The sequence below is a fragment of the Tamandua tetradactyla genome, chromosome 1 (genome assembly GCF_023851605.1).
Source record: "Tamandua tetradactyla isolate mTamTet1 chromosome 1, mTamTet1.pri, whole genome shotgun sequence".
NCBI classification, from domain to species: domain Eukaryota; kingdom Metazoa; phylum Chordata; class Mammalia; order Pilosa; family Myrmecophagidae; genus Tamandua; species Tamandua tetradactyla.
In genome coordinates this window covers 15,397,460-15,418,087 of record NC_135327.1, presented here as the reverse complement: position 1 = coordinate 15,418,087, position 20,628 = coordinate 15,397,460, and the positions used below count along the sequence as shown (strand labels likewise).

Here is a 20,628-nt window from a genome sequence, read left to right as displayed (position 1 = left end):
CCAATTTAATTAAAATAAAAAGGCACGAATGTCAGATCTCAAGAAGGGAACTTTACATATAAAATGGACTCCATAACCCAGAGGCCTCTCAGTTTCTTTCTTCCAGGTTCTTTTGCAGAGCCTGATGTTTGCGAGACAGAGCAGTGTGTCAGAACCCCAGCAACCAATCAAACCATAAGTTAACAAGCCCCCATCCAATCAAGGGATGACACACCACCTAGCAGGTACCCACCCCTCCTGACGTCACTGTACCTTTAAAACACAGCTCCCAGAACAAAGATCTAAAGCCATTTTCACTTTTGCTGCCCCCTCCCCAGGCAGGAGCCATTTTCAGGCTTCCACCTGCTTTCTCTCTTTTGCTCTCCCACCTACCTTCTCCCTGCTCTCTCACTTTCAATAAACCTGTTAAGTTTTTTGTTTTTTTTTGTTTTTTTTTTTTTTTAAAGACAGAGAGAAGGAAGGAAGGAAGGAAGAAAGGGAAACATTTTCTTGTTTTTTTTTTTTTTTATTGTATTCTGTTTCTCCGTATTTGTTACATGGGCTGGGGCCGGGAATCGAACCGAGGTCCTCCAGCATAGCAGGCAAGCACTTTGCCCGCTGAGCCACCGCGGCCCGCCCAATAAACCTGTTAAGTTTTGACCCACTGTCCTGTGTGGATTCCTTAACGACTCCGTGCTTAATACTATGATAATGCCGGATTAAACATTTTCTTTTATAAAATTGGTTATCCTTAGAATGAAACTGCTGGATCCATTAAAAACTTACAATGTAATTCTGCTTTGGTATCTTGCACCAATTTACACCTCCATTTTCACATATATTTACGTTACAGAATTTTACAATGATTTTCATTCTTACAAGTCTGATAGTCAAATAAACCCTCTCACTGCCATAGTTATTTGCTTTTCTTTGTTTGACTTTGGAGAGGTTAAACTCCTTTTTGTGTCTATTTGCCATGTGTGTGTATCATCTTTATGACTGGCGTCTTTAATGATCTCTGATTCTCCACCTTAGGAGACTGTACTTTGGAGAGAAAATCCAGATAGAAGGTTGGGGATTGACTCGAAGTGATGCACTGTATTCATGGACACAGAGCCTCCAAGTAAAGCCCTGAGGGTAAGGACAGACATGCGAGAGCCCAGGGCAAACACTCTGGGGCTAGAAGGTTTTCAGAGTTTCAGGAAGTAGGTTCTGGTAGAATCTCACCTAATGAAAGGGGAAACTGCAGCTTTATCTACAGATCTGAGGCACTTCAAAAACAAAGAGTCGGTCCAAGGGCAACTCACTCATTGAATTCCTTGGCAAAGAATGGGTCTGGAGAGAATGACACTTCCCGAAGGATGCTTCAACAAGAAAATAAGAAATGTGAGCCTTTTGGGGAAAAAATACAAGAGGAACATTATTCTGAGCTTTTAGAAAAGTCGAAGTCTGAAAAGAATTTCCTATAGGAAACAATAAAATTTAAGAAAATCATTTGATTATTTTCATTGGGATATAAAAAGACCCTGTGGCTTCTATGAAAATAGGAATCAAAAAGTCTTTCTAACTTTTTCCTTTGTATGTGTGTAGGAGATTTTAAGAAATAATAGGCACGAGTTACTTTTATAATACTGAAAAATCAATATGTATAATGTTCTACTAATCACATACTAATGATTATACTGACAAAACATCAAAGAAAATTAAAATAAAAAACCAGTTAATTTTGGTTCTTTCTGTGAAATGATATGATTTCCTTCTTTCTTCAATCTCTGTATTTTCCAAATTTTCTATAATTCACATGTACTACTTTTATACATTTTTTCATCTATGTGGTATGGCAGGGTCACATGTCATTATTTTTCCATGAGAGCATCCCATTTATCACAGCACCATTTGTTGAATTTTTGTTTGTTTGTTTGTTTTTTGGGAAGTGCATGGACTGGGAATCGAACCCAGGTCTCCTGCATAGCAGGTGAGAATTCTACCACTGAACTACGCTTACACCCCCAACATGTACTACTTTTTTCACAGGTAGACTCCAGGAACCAAATCCTGCACTACTTTTATAATGGGGAAAGGACAGCTTAATCTTAATTTAATTTTTTAAATAATCAAGTGGGAAAAGTTTGCTGAAGAGAAAGAACAGACATGTTCAAGGGGTGAACGTGGACATGCTCAAGGCAGAGGCACACTGCACAGTGCAAGAGACAAGCAGGGATAAGCAACTGAGAGAGTTTACTGAAGAAGATAAGTAAATACACACTCAAGGGGAAAGTGTGGGTGTGCTCAAGGGAGAGACTTTATTTTTTAAGTCTTTATTAATGATGTTCTCATGGTAACTACTTACATCTACTATGAAATCTTCAGCCTGCAGTTCAGCTTCTATAAATACATTATTAGGTTTAGCCTCAGCAACCTCTTTTGGAAGGCATTCATAGCTTTCCTAGAAAAGATGAGACTCTATTAGAACACGAATTTTTCATCAAGAGTTTGTACCACAAAAATGTCTCCTCTCTATCTCCTTTATTGTTCAAATGTGGCCACTCTCTCTCAGCCAACACAACAAGCAAACTCACCACCCTCCCCCTGTCTACGTGAGACATGACTCCCAGGGGTGTGGACCTTCCTGGCAACGTGGGACAGAAATCCTAGAATGAGCTGGGACTCAGCATCAAGGGGTTGAGAAAAACCCTAGAATGAATTGAGACTCAGCATCAAGGAATTGAGAAAACCTTCTCAACCAAAAGGGGGAAGAGTGAAATGAGACAAAATAAAGTGTCAATACTGAGAGATTTCAAACAGAGTCGAGAGGTTATGCTGGAGGTTATTCTTACGCATTAAATAGATATCACCTTTTTAGTTAAGGTGTAATGGAGAGGCTGGAGGGAACTACCTGAAAATGTAGAGCTTTGTTCCAGTAGCCATGTTTCTTGAAGATGATTGTATAATGATATAGCTTTCACAATGTGCCTGTGTGATTATGAAAAACTTGTGTCTGATGCTCCTTTGATCTACCTTTTCGACAAACGAGTAAAACATTCGGATTAAATATAAATAATAGGAGGAACAAATGTTAAAATAAGTTTAGTAGATTGAAATGGTAGTGACGAATGAAAGGGAGGGGTAAGGGGTATGGTATGTATGAATTTCTTTCTGTTTTCTTTTTCTTTTTTTCTGAATTGATACAAATGATGTAAGAAATGATCATGATGATGAATATACAACTACGTGATGATATTGTGAATTACTGATTATATATGTAGAATGGAATGATCATATGGTAAGAATGTTTGTGTTTGTTTGTTGTAATGTTTAAAAAATACATGATTTGAGTGCTTAATAACAACAAAAAGTTTTCTCTCTGAAAATGGCATGTTGCTAAGAAAGAATGGGTAAAGCTATCCCCAACAAATATAAACCTCCTGCCTGAGTCATCCTTTCAACAAACTACACTAGAGAAAATTTTCCTAACAAAATTTTCACATTTTGAAAAAATAAAGCAAGAGAGACTAAAATGTGACACAAGGAAGTATTATGAGGTAGAGTTAGGTTATCAACATGTGTTACTGGCTTTCTGGCAAAGAGAAAGAATTTCAACAAGCAGGAGGGAAAAATAGATACTTGTAGTAAAGAAGACGGCATGTGCAGTCTGGGAGAACTTGATACACTGTGAAAAATACAAGTTGTTAAAAGCAGGTCCTCGGGCGGGCCGCGGTGGCTCAGCGGGCAAGAGCGCTTGCCTGCCGTGCCGGAGGACCCCGGTTCGATTCCTGGCCCCAGCCCATGTAAAAAACAAACAAACAAACAAAATATAATAAAACAAGAAAATGTTTAAAAATGTTTCCCTTTCTTCCTCCCTTCCTTCCTTCCATCCTTCCTTCCTTCTCTGTCTTTCCTTCCCTTCCTCCCTAAAAAAAAAAAAAAAAAAAAAAAAAAGCAGGTCCTCAAAATAAGGTAGTACCTGCTCATGAAGCCCCTTACCATTTTCTCACCCTTGGTTTTAGGCAAAATTTGAGGCCCCCCTCTCACTCTGTAGATGATAGTAACGGTTCGGAATAGGACCTGGTTTTGAATCCTGGCTGACTACCTGTGCTTCATGAACAAGTTCTTTCATCTCTCCAAGCCTCAGCTTCCCCATCTATACAAGAGGCCTAAGAACACTGCATTGTGTGAAGATTAAGGACGAATGCAAAAAGCTGAGTACAGAGTTGTGGTTTAAATATTATCTCAGAGAAAAATGAACACTGCAAATCCATACTAAACTGAAACACAGGGATGGGTTAATGGTGTCCTCTTAGATGACAGATCTTGACATACAATAATGAAAAGTTACTTTACTCGACTTACCCTTTTAATCTTTATTTGTCCCACTGGCTGAGTCTCACCCACATACTTGTACAGGTTACGGTACTCAATATTTTTTAAAATCTGTCGTGCTGCATCCAATTTGGGATCAGTAGAGTATAAAATCTCCAGAAAAATGTTATCTGCCAATTTGATGAAATTTCAGTTATATTAAAATGAAAAGACAAGATTTTAAAAGACTTATGCTCCTCTATTCCAGAGATGATTTCAAGCAGCCCTTCACAAATGTAGGCACACAATTATTATAACAACATTAAAAATGTTTTTTTAAATAGTGATATAAAAAGCCATTTAAAAAATGTTCTGGTTAATGTCTTGGATTTGCTTCAAAACAAGCCAGTGAATGGGGAAGGAAAAAGATGAAATAAATTGAATACTGAGGTTGTGTGATGAGGACATAGGGGTATGTTAATTTATTGTTTTGTTTTTTTAAAGAGAACAAGTATTTATAAACAAAATTATGTCTTGGATCCTATAATAGTTCAATATTTTGAGGGAGTAGGTGGATGAAACAAAGTTGTTATGGGTTGATAATTGCTGAAGTTAAGTGGTGGGTACAAGGAAATTTCTGAATTTCCTTAGTAAAAAGTTTTTAAAAGTTCCCTTTCATGATGATAGCAGAAAGTAGTTTCTTTCTTTTCTCTTCTTTTTATTTTGAAAAATTTCAGAAGGCCTTTCACCTAAATTCATCAATTATAAATACTTTGACATGCTTGCATTCCTTATCTATATGCAAACTTTGGATAAAGTGCACGAAAAACTGCAGACATCATGATGCTTTACTCCTAAATACTTCAGGATGTATCTTCCAAGAATAAGAATATTCTCCTACAAAAAAAAAATTCTCCTACATAACCACAATCATGCTCATAACTTAACAGATATAAAAATATTAAATTTAACACTAAAATATAAAAATACTTTCTAACATTTGGTCTATGTTCAAATTTGCTTAATTGTCCCAATAAAGTCCTTTATGGCTTTTTGTCGGTGGTGGGAGAAAGAGGTATCAAGTATTGTACACAACTTTGAGATGTCATATTTCTTTAGACTCCTTTAATCTAGAACTAGAAAATTTCCCCTGACATTTGGCCTTTTGTGACACTGACATTTTAGAAAAGGTCAAGCCAATCGTTTTGTAGAATGTCCTACACTTTGAATCTGTCTCCTTCCTCACCATTAGATTCAGGTTAAACATGTCAAGAACTTTATATAGACAATGTGTCCTTCTCAACATTTCGTATCAGAAGTGATATAATGTTACTTTATTATGACCATTGGTTATGTTAATTATTGGTTAACGCAATAATTCCCAGATTTCACTATTATAAATATATTTGTTCCCTTTGTAAGTGAAAAGCAATCTGTATTACCAAGAGTTGGAAATAGCCCAAATGTCCATAAATGGGCGAGTGGCTAAAAAAGCTGTGGTACATACATACGATGGAATATTATACAGCTGTAGGACAGAATAAAACTATGAAGCATGTAACAATGTGGATGAACCCTGATGACATTATGCGGAGTGAAATTAGCCAGAAACAAAAGAACAAATTTTGTATGGAATCACTAACATGAACTAACATGAATGATTTAACTTTGAGAATTAAAGTTAAAGGTTATCAGGAGATAGAAAGAGGGTAGAGATTTAAAGTGCTGAAGGAATAGACTGTACAACAGGACTGATTGAAAAAAATTCAGAAATAGATAGCACAATACTATCTGATGGTAGCACAATAATATAAGTACAGTGAATGAAGCTGAATGTGAGTATGGTTGAGAGAGAAGAGCTGGGGGCATATATAAAACCAGAACTAAAGATAAAGGACTAAGAAAGAGATGGTATAACTTAAGAATACCTAGAGTGGTTGACAATGGTGATTAAATGTACAAATATAAAATGTTTTTGCATGAGGAAGAACAAATGAATGTCAACACTGCAAGGTGCTGAAAATGGGATGGTATATAGGAAAAAGTATAATCAGTGCAAGCTAGGGTCTACAGTCAGCAGTAACAGTGTAATATGCTTCTACTGAATGTTACAAAGGCATTATGCCAAAACTAAATGTCAATAAGTGGCAGGGGGGAAATGAGGGAGGGAAAGGGATTATTTGTGGAAGAAAAGTAAACGTCTTCATATAGATTATTGTGGCAAAAGCATGTCTATTTACTTAGATCTTATTGTCTGATGTGTGAACAAAACTGTTTAAAAATGAGCAGAGAGTCCGGGTCAAGACGGCGGCTTAACAACGTGCATGTTTTAGTTCATCCTCCAGAACAACTACTCAATAACCAGAAACAGTACAGAACAGCTCCTGGGGCCACGTGAGTGACCAGACACACAGCATACCCCAGTCTGGACCAGCTGGACCGGCTGCGAGCACCCCCCAGAACCGTGAGTTCCCAAAGCTGTGGCAGCCAGCTCCCTTCCCCCACAGGCCACTTCCCAGAGGGGAAAGGAAAGGACTTGACAGCAGCAGGGACTGGGCACAATCAAACCCCAATTGTGCAACTAATTAACAAATTCTGACTACTAAAAATAGGCCCCCAGCTTAGCTGAACCTGATCAAAGCAGAGGTTGCTCATTTTTGCCCCGGCGCCAAGGGGGCAGGACTGACAGAAAAAGGGGGGAAAAAAAAAGAAGGAAACAGAGGTTTTTGTGGCTGTGTATCTGCAAAGGCTTGACTGCCTCTGGATACAGCGGGAGGACTTCTCAGGCTGCAACTGCCCCAGGCATAGGCAGAAGTGAGCTCTTTTGGGGGCTTGTCTGGAGCCTGTGCCTTCCCCAGGGGAGGGGTGAAGCCCCATCCAGGTGGAATCCCTCCATAAAGGAATTCAGACCCCAGGACTTGGTAATTTGAAGCCATTAAAACCAGCCTACAACCTCTCCTCTGTCTCCACCACACCCCCAGGAGGGAGAGTCTGCCAAAGTTAAAGGTACAGCATCATCTTATGCTGGTGGGACCTGCAGGCAGACAAGCGCCACATACTGGGCAGGATAAGAAAAACAGAGTCCAGAGACTTCACAGGAAAGTCTTTCAACCTGCTGGGTTTCACCCTCAGGGAAAACCAACGCAGGTGACTCTTTCCTCCTGATAGGAGGCCAGTTCGGTCTGGGAAAATCTGGCTGGGGTCTATAATATCTAAGTAGACCCTCCTAAGTGTGTGTGTGGGAAAGGCACCACACAAGCAGGGCAAGAAACAAGAAAACAAGAACTGAAAAATTCTCCTCTGTTAAACAAAACTTAAGCTAAAGGTCCAGATAAAGCTGAATGGAATGTCAAAAACAGATAGACAACAAATTCATCCAGCAAAAAAACCCTAGATAAAAGAAGTGAAAGCAATCTCCAGAATAAACTAATTAACGTAATTAAATGCCTAGATGCCAGCAAAAAAACAATAAATCACACTAGGGAAATTGAAGATACGGCACAGTCAAAGGAAAAAACCAACAATTCAAATGACATACAGGAGCGGAAACAATTAATTCAGAATGTATGAACAGACATGGAAAATCTCATCAAAAACCAAATCAATGAATTGAGGGAGGATATAAAGAAGGAAAGGAATGAACAAAAAGAAGAAATCGAAAGTCTGAAAAAACAAATCACAGCATTTATGGGAATGAAAGACACAGTAGAAGAGATGAAAAAAAAACAATGGAAACCTACAACGGTAGATTTCAAGAAACAGAACATAGGATTTCTGAACTGGAGGACGGAACATTTGAAATCGGACAAGAAACAGAAACCATAGGGAAGAAAATGGAAAAATATGAGCAGGGACTCAGGGAATTGAAAGACAATATGAAGTGCAAGAATACACGTGTTGTGGGTGTCCCAGAAGGAGAAGAGAAGGGAAAAGGAGGAGAAAAACTAAAGGAGGAAATTATCACTGAAAATTTCCCAACTCTTATGAAAGACTTAAAATTACAGATCCAAGAAATTCAGCATACCCCAAAGAGAATAGATCCAAATAGACATACTCCAAGACATTTAATAATCAGAATGTCGGAGGTCAAAGAGAAAGAGAGAATCCTGAAAGCAGCAAGAGAAAAGCAATCCATCACATACAATGGAAGCCCAATAAGACTATGCGCAGATCTCTCAGCAGAAACCATGGAGGCGAGAAGACAGTGGGCTAATATATTTAAATTATTAAAAAACTGCCAACCAAGAATTCTATATCCAGCAAAATTGTCCTTCAAAAATGAGGGAGAAATTAAAACATTTTCAGACAAAAAATCACTGAGAGAATTGGTGACCAAGAGACCAGCTCTGCAAGAAATACTAAAGGGAGCACTAGAGACAGATACAAAGACAGAAGAGAGAGGTGTGGAGAAGAGTGTAGAAAGGAAAACTATGAGTAAAGGTAAAAAGAAGGAAAATTAGATATGACATATAAAATCCAGAAGGCAAAATAGTAGAAGTACTACCCATGCAGTAATAACACTGAATGTTAATGGATTAAACTCCCCAATCAAAAGACATAGTCTGACAGAATGGATTAAAAAACAGGACCCATCTATATGCTGTCTCTACTGAAAGGACACGAGGTCAAGGACACAAATGGACATTTACACACCAATGTTTATAGCAGCATTATTAACAATTACCAAGAGATGGAAACAACCAAAATGTCCATCAACAGACAGTTGACTAAACAAACTGTGACATCTACATAAGATGGAATATTATGCAGCTGTAAGACAGAATAAAGTCATGAAGTATGTAACAACATGAATGGACCTTAAGGACATTATGCTGAGTGTGATTAGCCAAAAACAAAAGGACAAATACTGTATGGTCTCACTGATATGAACTGACATTAGTGAATAAACTTGGAATATTTTCTTGGTAACAGAGACCATCAGGAGATAGAAATAGGGTAAGATATTGGGTAATTGGAGCTGAAGGGATACAGATTGTGCAACAGGACTGAATATAAAAACTCAGAAATGGGCAGCACAATATTACCTAACTGTAATACAATTATGTTAAAACACTGAATGAAACTGCATATAAGAATGATAGAGGGAGGAGGGCTGGGGCATAAATGAAATCACAAAGAAAGATAGACGATAAAGATTGAGTGGTGTAATCTAGGAATGCCGAGAGTGCATAATGATAGTGACTAAATGTACAAATTTAAAAATGTTTTTGCATGAGGAAGAACAAAAGAATGTCATTACAGCAATGTGCTGAAAATAACTGGTAATTAACATTTTAAATTTTCAACTAATGTGTGAGACTAAAGCAAAAAATGTTTATTTGGTATAAATCTATACTTTGACTAGTGCATCTCCTAATATAATTTATGTAGATAGTTGATTGAACACCTTAAGCACATGGAACTGTGTATAGGACATGAGAGTTTGTTGGTTTGTCCCTGATGAATCCCAGAGTGATTTGATCAGTGAGTGGAAAAGTATTTGCAAAGTCCCCTTCGGGGAATGGTGAGAACAGGGGAAAACTCAATTCCCCAAGTTGAATTCTTGATATCCTCACAAGCAGTGTGGACAACCAAAGCTATAGGCTGAGCCCCCAGTCTTGGGGTTTGTTCATATGAAACTTAACCCCACAGGGGATAGGTCAAGCCTGCTTAAAATTAAGCCTAAGAGTCACCCCCAACAGAACCTCTTTTGTTGCTCAGATGTGGCCTCCCTGTCCAGCCAACACAGCAAGCAGTCTCACCACCCTCCCCCTGTCTACATGGGACATGACTACCAGGGGTGTGGACCTTCCTGGCAGCGTGGGACAGAAATCCCAGAATGAGCTGAGATTCAGCATCAAGGGATTGAGAAAAACTCTAGAATGAGCTGAGACCCAGCATCAAGGGATTGAGAAAACCTTCTGGACCAAAAGGAGGAAGAGTGAAATGAGACAAAGTGTCAATGGCTGAGAGATTCCAAACAGAGTCGAGAGGTTATCCTTATGCATCAAGTAATGTCATCTTATTATTCAAGATGTAATGGAGAGTCTGGAGGGAACTGCCTGAAAATGCAGAGCTGTGTTCCAGTAGCTATGTTTCTTGATGATGATTGAACAATGATACAGCTTTCACAATGTGACTGTGTGATTGTGAAAACCTTGTGTCTGATGCTCCTTTTATCTACCTTGTCAACAGATGAGAGGAACATATGGAATAAAAACAAATAATAGGGGGAACAAATGTTAAAATAGATTTAGTTTGAAATGCTAGTGATCAATGAAAGGGATCAGTAAGGGGTATGGCCTGTAAAAAATTTTTCTTCTTTTTGTTATATTTTTCTGTTGTCTTTTTATTTCTTTTTCTGAATCGATGCTAATGATCTGGGAAATGATCATGATGATGAATATGAAACTATGTGATGATATTGTGAATTGCTGAGTATATGTGTGGGGAATGTTTGTGTTTCTCGGAATTTTTTTTAATTAATAAAAAATTTAAATAAGTAAATAAATAAAAACGAGCAGAAAGGGTGGGCATCTGTGGATCCATGGCAGAGTTATCACCTGCCATGCCGGAGACTGGGGTTCGAATCCTGGAGTCTGCCCATGTTAAAAAAAAAAATGAACAGAGAAACAAATGGTAGAGAAAACGTGGAGAAAAGGAGTACCTACTTCCTGTTGCTGGGAAGCTGAGAGGGGCAGCCCCTTGGAGGGCAGTGTGGTGGTTCCACAGCAGGATAGGGGTGGGGTTCCCACATGATCCTGCAACCCCGTTGTAAGGTATATATTTAGAGGAACAGAGAGTGGGAAGATGAATGGACATTTGCAAAGGTGTTAATGGTGGCAGTGTTCCCCATTCGCAATGGACAGAGGTAGCCAAAGGGTACAACGACTGAGGGAAGGAAGGACTACTGAACAGCTGCAAGAAATCAAGAGGGATGCAACTAGAGGAACAAATATTAAAGACAATGTGTTGAATGAAATGGCAGAAAAAAAAGACAAATATTACCATGCCTCACTCATACAAACTTAGAGAACTGAAGTCAAGGGTATGGATCATCAGGCTGGTTTCTATTGTGAAGTTTCCTAGATTGTAAGCTCTTATAGCAGTTCACATCTTTTCAGGAGTTGTAATTTTCATTTCTAAATTCTAAGATACTGAGCTATTTGTGTAGAACCTGTTTGTTTCCTGAAACTTCGAGTATTTGTGTGACACCTGAGACCCTGACGTAGAGCACTGAAGCTATGAAAGTCAGCTTTACCCCTTACAGCAACTGTTTAAAATGTGAAAAAGTGATCAGACTTCGACTTGAGTTATGAATGAAGCTGATCTGGATAGGACTAAGGTAAATGAGAATACAGGGTAAAGAATGATATGGTCATCTGTGGGACCCACGGAGAAGGCGCCCATAGCTCGTGGAGTACTTGGGCCACGTGCATATCGTACTAGTGGGATCTCCTGCAAGATGATTCAAATGAGGCCTCAAGCAGGCACCAAGAATTGAACTGAGGGCTCCAGCATGACAAGTTTCATATCTAAAATAATTAAGAATATTGTTTGACTTCCGGAGAAGATGGCGGCTTAGTAAGATGCGCAGGTCTTAGTTCCTCCAACAGAACAGCTACTAGGGAAGTAGAAACGGTACAGAACAGCTCCCGGAGCCACGACAGAGACCAAGAAGACAGCGTATCCTATTCTGGAACGACTGACTGGCTGGGAGAACCCGCTGCAGTGAGATCACCGAGGGGCGCACACTTCCCCGGGCCGAGGCGGCAGGGGGCCGGAGTTCCTCCCAACCTCCTTCCCGGGCTGGCTGGGAGAATTGGACAGGTGATCCCCTCAAGCTGTGGCAGCTAACGCCGCCCCTCCCCATGCGCGGCCCCCCGGACAAGCTGGGAGAATTGGATCAGAGATCCCTCAAGCCGCGGAGACCGGCGACCGGGGTCCTTTCCAAACACGTTGCTTCCCGGTCCGGCTGGGAACGGTGAATAGGCACTCCCCCAAGCCGCGGCGGCCGGCGCCCTCCCGCCACACTTGGCGCCCCGGGCCGGCTGGGAAATTTGGACAGGCGCTCCCCCACACCCCGGAGGCCGGCGACCCTCCCCACGCGCGGATTCCCGGGCCGACTGGGAGAGTCGGATTGGCACTCCTCCAAGCCGCTTCGGCTGGTGACCCGCCCCCACAGCGAGAGTTTTCCAAAGTTAAAGGAGCCACAGCACCTTTTACTGGTGGGACCCGCAGACAGACGAGCGCCACGAGCGCCACCTACTGGGCAGGATAAGAAAAACAGAGCCCAGAGATTTCACAGAAAAAATTTTCAACCCGCTGGGTCCCATACCCAGGGAAATCTGATTACATGCCCAGTGCCAGCAGAAGATAACGGATCACGCTCGGAAAACTGAAGATATGGCCCAGTCAAAGGAACAAACCAATAGTTCAAATGAGATACAGGAGCTGAGACAACTAATGCTGAATATACGAACAGAAATGGAAAACCTCTTCAAAAACCAAATCAATAAATTGAGGGAGGACGATTCAGGAGAAGATGGCGGCTTAGAAAGATGCGCGGGTCTTAGTTCCTCCTCCAGAACAGCAACTAAAGAAACAGAAACAATACGAAACAGCTCCCAGAGCCACGACAGAGACCAAAAAGACAGCGTACCCCATTCTGGAACAGTTGAACGGGCAGGGAGAATCTGCTGCGGTGAGATATCCGAGGGGTGCGCGTTTTCCCGGCCGGGGCGGCTGGCGACTGGGGTCCCCTCCACGCACGTGGCTCCCCGGTCTGACTGGGAACGTTGGATAGTGGGGCCCTCCAGCCACGCTCGGCATCTCAGGCCAGCTGGACAATTTGGACCGGGACTCCCCCAAGCCGCGGTGGCCGGCGACCCCCCCGAGACGCGCGGTTTCCCGGGCCGACTGCGAGATTCAGATTGCCAAGTTAAAGGAGCCACAGCATCTTTTACTGGTGGGACCTGCAGACAGACGAGCGCCATGAGCGCCACCTACTGGGCAGGAAAAGAAAAACAGTGCCCAGAGATTTCATAGAAAAACCTTTCAACCAGCCGGGTCCCACACCCAGGGAAATCTGATCAAATGCCCAGACACCAGCAGAAAATAATGGATGACACTCAGAAAATTGAAGATATGGCCCAGTCAAAGGAACAAACCAAGAGTTCAAATGAGATACAGGAGCTAAGACACCTAATGTTGAATATACGAACAGAAATGGAAAAACTCTTCAAAAACCAAATCAATAAATTGAGGGAGGACATGAAGAAGACATGGGCTGAACAAAAAGAAGAAATAGAAAATCTGAAAAAACAAATCACAGAACTTGGAGTGAAGGACAAAGAAGAAAAAATGGAAAAAACAATGGATACCTACAATGGTAGATCTAAAGAGACAAAAGCTACAATTAATGAACTGGAGGATGGAACATCTGAATTCCAAAAACAAACAGAAACTATAGGGAAAAGAACGGAAAAACTTAAGCAGGGGATCAGGGAACTGAATGACAATATGAAGCGCACAAATATACGTGTTGTGGGTGTCCCAGAAGGAGAAGAGAAGGGAAAAGGAGGAGAAAAACTAATGGAAGAAATTATCACTGAAAATTTCCCAACTCTTATGAAGGACCTAAATTTACAGATCCAAGAAGTGCAGCGCACCCCAAAGAGAATAGACCCAAATAGGCGTTCTCTAAGACACTTACTAGTTAGAATGTCAGAGGTCAAAGAGAAAGAGAGGATCTTGAAAGCAGCAAGAGAAAAACAATCTGTCACATACAAGGGAAACCCAATAAGACTATGTGTAGATTTCTCAGCAGAAACCATGGAAGCTAGAAGACAGTGGGATGATATATTTAAATTACTAAAAGAGAAAAACTGCCAACCAAGACTTCTATATCCAGCAAAATTGTCCTTCAAAAATGAAGGAGAAATTAAAACATTTATAGACAAAAAGTCACTGAGAGAATTTGTGACCAAGAGACCAGCTCTGCAAGAAATACTAAAGGGAGCACTAGAGTCAGATACGAAAAGACAGAAGAGAGAGGTATGGAGTAAAGTGTAGAAAGAAGGAAAATCAGATATGATATATATAATACAAAAGGCAAAATGGTAGAGGAAAATATTATCCAAACAGTAATCACACTAAAAGTTAATGGACTGAATTTCCCAATCAAAAGATATAGACTGGCAGAATGGATTATGACCCAGCAATAGCACTGCTAGGTATCTACTCAAAGGACTTAAGGGCAAAGACACAGACGGACATTTGCACACCATTGTTTATAGTAGCAGTATCTACAATTGCAAAGAGATGGAAACAGCCAAAATGTCCATCAACAGACGAGTGGCTAAACAAACTGTGGCGTATACCTATGATGGGATATTATACAGCTTTAAGACAGACTAAACTTATGAGGCATGTAATAACATGGATGGACCTAGAGAACATTATGCTAGTGAGTCTAGCCAAAAATTAAAGGACAAATACTGTATGGTCCCACTGATGTGAACCGACATTCGAGAATCAGCTTGGAATATATCATTGGTAAAAGAGACCAGCAGGAGTTAGAAACAGGGTAAGATAATGGGTAATTGGAGCTGAAGGGATACAGACTGTGCAACAGGACTAGATAGAAAAACTCAAAAATGGACAGCACAATAATACCTAAGTGTAATGTAACTATGTTGGAACACTGAATGAAGCTGCACCAGAAATATAGTTTTTTGTTTGTTTATTTGTTTGTATCTTTTGTTTTTGTTTTTTCTTTTTCCTTTTATATATATATATTTTTATTAGTATTATTATTTTAATTCTCTTCTCTATATTAACATTCTATATCTTTTTCTGCTGTCTTGCTAGTTCTTTTCCTAAATCGATGCAAATGTACTAAGAAATGATGATCATACATCTATGTGATGATACTAAGAATTACTGAGTGCATGTGTAGAATGGAATGATTTCTAAATGTTGTGTTAATTTCTTTTCTTTTTTTGATGAATAAAAAAAATTTAAAAAAAATTGAGGGAGGACATGAAGAAGACATGGGCTGAACAAAAAGAAGAAATAGAAAAACTGAAAAAACAAATCACAGAACTCATGGGCGTGAAGGACAAAGTAGAAAAGATGGAAAAAACAATGGATAGCTATAATGGTAGATTTAAAGAGACAGAAGCTACAATTAGTGAATTGGAGGATGGAACATCTGAAGTCCAAAAAGAAACAGAAACTATAGGGAAAAGAATGGAAAAATTTGAACAGGGGATCAGGGAACTGAATGACAATATGAAGTGCACAAATATACGTGTTGTGGGTGTCCCAGAAGGAGAAGAGAAGGGGAAAGGAGGAGAAAAACTAATGGAAGAAATTATCACTGAAAATTTCCCAACTCTTACGAAAAACCTAAAATTACAGACCCAAGAAGTGCAGCGGACCCCAAAGAGAATAGACCCAAATAGGCATTCTCCAAGACACTTACTAGTTAGAATGTCAGAGGTCAAAGACAAAGAGAGGATCTTGAAAGCAGCAAGAGAAAAACAATCTGTCACATACAAGGGAAACCCAATAAGACTATGTGTATGTGCTGGTTTGAAAGGATATATGCCCCCTAAGAAAAGCCATGTTTTGATATAAATCCCATTTCTTAAAGGTAGAATAATCTCTATTCAATACTGTACGTTTGAAACTGTAATGAGATCATCTCCCTGGTTGATATGATTTAGTTAAGAATGGTTGCTAAACTGGATTAGGTGACGACATGTCTCCAGCCATTTGAGTGGGTCTTGATTAGTTTCTGAAGTCCTATAAAAGAGGAAACATTTTGGAGAATGAGAGACTCAGAGAGAGCAGAGAATACTGCAGCACCACAAAGCAGAGAGTCCATGAGCCAGCAACCTTTGGAGATGAAGAAGGGGAACGCCTCCCGGGGAGCTTCATGAAACCAGAAGCCAGAAGAGTAAGTTAGCAGATGATGTCGTGTCTGCCATGTGCCCTTCCAGCCAAGAGAGAAACCGTGACTCTGTTCGCCATGTGTCCTCTCGCTTGAGAGAGAAACCTTGAACTTCATCGGCCTTCTTGAACCAAAGTATCTTTCCCTAGATGCCCTTGATTGGACATTTCTTTAGGATTCTTTTAATTGGGACATTTTCTCGGCCTTAGAACTGTAAACTAGCAACTCATTAAATTCCCCTTTTTAAAAGCCATTCGGTTTCTGGTATATTGCATTCCAGCAGCTAGCAAACTAGAACAGTGTAGATTTCTCAGCAGAAACCATGGAAGCTAGAAGACAGTGGGATGATTTATTTACATTACTAAAAGAGAAAAACTGCCAACCAAGACTTCTATATCCAGCAAAATTGTCCTTCAAAAATGAGGGAGAAATTAAAACATTTTCAAAAAAAAAGTCACTGAGAGAATTTGTGACCAAGAGACCAGCTCTGCAAGAAATACTAAAGGGAGCACTAGAGTCAGATACGAAAAGACAGAAGAGAGAGGTATGGAGAACAGTGTAGAAAGAAGGAAAATCAGATATGATATATATAATACAAAAGGCAAAATGGTAGAGGAAAATATTATCCAAACAGTAATAACACTAAATGTTAAGGGACTGTATTCGCCTATCAAAAGACACAGACTGGCAGAATGGATTAAAAAACAGGATCCTTCAATATGCTGTCTACAGGAAACACATCTTAGACCCAAAGATAAACACAGGTTGAAAGTGAAAGGTTGGGAAAAGATATTTCATGCAAATAACAACCAGAAAAGAGCAGGAGTAGCTATACTAATATCCAACAAATTAGACTTCAAATGTAAAACAGTTAAAAGAGACAAAGAAGGACACTATCTACTAATAAAAGGAACAATTAAACAAGAAGACATAACAATCATAAATATTTATGCACCGAACCAGAATTCCCAAAAATACATGAGGAATACACTGCAAACACTAAAAAGGGAAATAGACACATATACCATAATAGTTGGAGACTTCAATTCACCACTCTCATCAATGGACAGAACATCTAGACAGAGGATCGATAAAGAAAGAGAGAATTTGAAAATTACAATAAATGAGCTAGACTTAACAGACATTTATAGGACATTACATCCCACAACAGCAGGATACACCTTTTTCTCAAGTGCTCAAGGATCATTCTCAAAGATAGACCATATGCTGGGTCACAAAGCAAGTCTTAACAAACTTAAAAAGACTGAAATCATACACAACACTTTCTCGGATCATAAAGGAATGAAGTTGGAAATCAATAATAGGCGGAGTGCCAAAAAATTCACAAATACATGGAGGCTCAACAACACAATCTTAAACAACGAGTGGGTCAAGGAAGAAATTGCAAGGGAAATTAGTAAATATCTCGAGGTGAATGTAAACGAAAACACAACATATCAAAACGTACGGAACAGAGTAAAGGCAGTGCTAAGAGGGAAATTTATTGCCCTAAATGCCTATATCAGAAAAGAAGAAAAGGCAAAAATGTAGGAATTAACTTTCCACTTGGAAGAACTGGAGAAAGAACAGCAAACTAACCCCAAAGCAAGCAAAAGGAAAGAAATAACAAAGATTAGAGCAGAAATAAATGAAATTGAAAACATGAAAACAACAGAGAAAATCAATAAGACCAGAAGTTGGTTCTATGACAAAATCAATAAGATTGATGGGCCCTTAGCAAGATTGACAAAAAGAAGAAGAGAGAGGATGCAAATAAATAAGATCAGAAACAGAAGAGTAGACATAACCACTGACCTCACAGAAATCAAGGAGGTAATAACAGGATACTATGAACAACTTTACGCTAATAAATACAACAATTTAGATGAAATGGCCGGGTTCCTGGAGAGACATGAACAACCAACTTTGACTCAAGAAGAAATACATGACCTCAAAAAAACAATCACAAGTCAAGAAATTGAATCAGTCATTCAAAAGCTCCCTAAAAAGAAAAGTCCAGGACCAGACGGCTTCACATGTGAATTCTACCAAACATTCAAGAAAGAATTAGTACCAACTCTCCTCAAACTCTTCAAAAAAATCGAAGTGGAGGGAAAGCTACCTAATTCATTCTATGAAGCCAACATCACCCTCATACCAAAACCAGGCAAAGATATTACAAAAAAAGAAAACTACAGACCAATCTCTCTAATGAATATAGATGCAAAAATCCTCAACAAAATTCTAGCAAATCGAATCCAACAACACATTAAAAGAATTATACATCATGACCAAGTAGGATTCATCCCAGGTATGTAAGGATGGTTCAGCATAAGAAAATCAATTAATGTAATACACCATATCAACAAATCAAAGCAGAAAAATCACATGATCATCTCAATTGATGCAGAGAAGGCATTTGACAAGATTCAACATCCTTTCCTGTTGAAAACACTTCAAAAGATAGGAATACAAGGGAACTTCCTTAAAATCATGGAGGGAATATATGAAAAACCCACAGCTAATATCATCCTCAATGGGAAAAAATGGAAAACTTTCCCCCTAAGATCAGGAACAAGACAAGGATGTGCCAAAAGGCACATGAAGAGATGCTCAATGTCCCTGGCCATTAGAGAAATGCAAATCAAAACCACAATGAGATATCATCTCACACCCACCAGAATGGCCATTATCAACAAAACAGAAAATGACAAGTGCTGGAGAGGATGCGGAGAAAGAGGCACACTTATCCACTGTTGGTGGGAATGTCAAATGGTGCAACCACTGTGGAAGGCAGTTTGGCGGTTCCTCAAAAAGCTGAATATAGAATTGCCATATGACCCAGCAATACCACTGCTAGGTATCTACTCAGAGGACTTAAGGGCAAAGACACAAACGGACATTTGCACACCAATGTTTATAGCAGCGTTATTTACAATTGCAAAGAGATGGAAACAGCCAAAATGTCCATTAACAGACGAATGGCTCAACAAACTGTGGTATATACATACGATGGAATATTATGCAGCTTTAAGACAGACTAAACTTATGAAGCATGTAATAACATGGATGGACCTAGAGAACATTATGCTGAGTGAGTCTAGCCAAAAACTAAAAGACAAATACTGTATGGTCCCACTGACATGAACTGACATTCAAGAATAAACTTGGAATATGTCATTGGTAACAGAGACCATCAGGAGTTAGAAACAGGGTAAGATATTGGGTAATTGGAGCTGAAGGGATACAGACTGTGCAACAGGACTAGATACAAAAACTCAAAAATGGACAATAATACCTAATTGAAATGTAATTATGTTAAAACACTGAATGAAGCTGTATCTGAGCTATAGTTTTGTTTGTTTGTTTGTGTCTTTTGTTTTTTTTCTTTTTCCTTTTCTTTTTTTTATTATTATTATTTTTATTTTTTTCTCTATATTAACATTCTATATCTTTTTCTGTTGTTTTACTAGTTCTTTTCCTAAATCGATGCAAATGTACTAAGAAATGATGATAATGCATCTATGTGATGATGTTAAGAATTACTGATTGCATATGTAGAATGGAATGATTTCTAAATGTTGTGTTAATTTCTTTTTTCTTTAATTAATAATAATAAAAAAAGAATGATATGGTCCATATTTTAAGACTTGAGCTTCTGTGTGAGACCAAAGGAAGGGATGTCTATTTGGTGCAAGATTTACACTTTAGATAACACATTATCTCATTAAACCATCTTCTGGTTTTACTGATTTTCTCAATTGTTTTCATGTTCTCAATTTCATTTATTTCTTCTCCAATCTTTGTTATTTCTTTCCATTTGCTTGCTTTGGGGTTAGTTTGCTGTTTTTTCTCTAGTTCTTTCAAGTGGACAGTTAATTCCTCGATTTTTGCCCTTTCCTCTTTTCTGATAAAGGCACTTAGGCACTGCCTTTGCTGCATACCTTCAGTTTTGATAAGCTGTGTTTTCATTTTCATTTTCCTCGAGATATTTACTGATTTCTCTTGTAATTTCTTCCTTGATCTGCTGGTTGTTTAAAAGTGTGTTATTGAGCCTCCACATATTTGTGAATTTCCTCGCATTCTGCCTATTATTGATTTCCAACTTCATTCCTTTATGATCTAAGAAAGTGTTTTGTATTATTTCAATCTTTTTTAATTCATTGAGACTTGCTTTGGGACCCAGCATATGGTCTATCTTTGAGAATGATCCATGAACACTTGAGAAAAAGGTGCATCCTGCTGTTGTGGATTGTAATGTTCTAAAATGTCAGTTAAGTCTAGCTCATTTATTGCATTATTCAAATTCTGTTTCTTTATTGATCCTCTGTCTAGATGTTCTGTCAATTGATGAGAGTGGGGAATTGAAGTCTCAAACTATTATGGTAGAT

At 39.1% G+C, this 20,628-nt stretch overlaps 1 protein-coding gene across 2 annotated transcripts in view; it reads right to left on the bottom strand.

Moving 5' to 3' along the window:
* The window catches only part of SAMHD1 (SAM and HD domain containing deoxynucleoside triphosphate triphosphohydrolase 1), a 136,164-nt gene that overhangs the window by 18,303 nt on the left and 97,233 nt on the right, over nucleotides 1-20,628 (bottom strand). For both annotated transcript variants that reach the window (XM_077169407.1, XM_077169399.1), the window contains 2 exons: nucleotides 4,330-4,469; nucleotides 2,330-2,425 (listed from right to left, as the gene is read on the bottom strand). In XM_077169407.1, coding sequence (XP_077025522.1) covers nucleotides 2,330-2,425; nucleotides 4,330-4,469 — 236 coding nt within the window. The remainder of the gene's footprint in view (nucleotides 1-2,329; nucleotides 2,426-4,329; nucleotides 4,470-20,628) is intronic.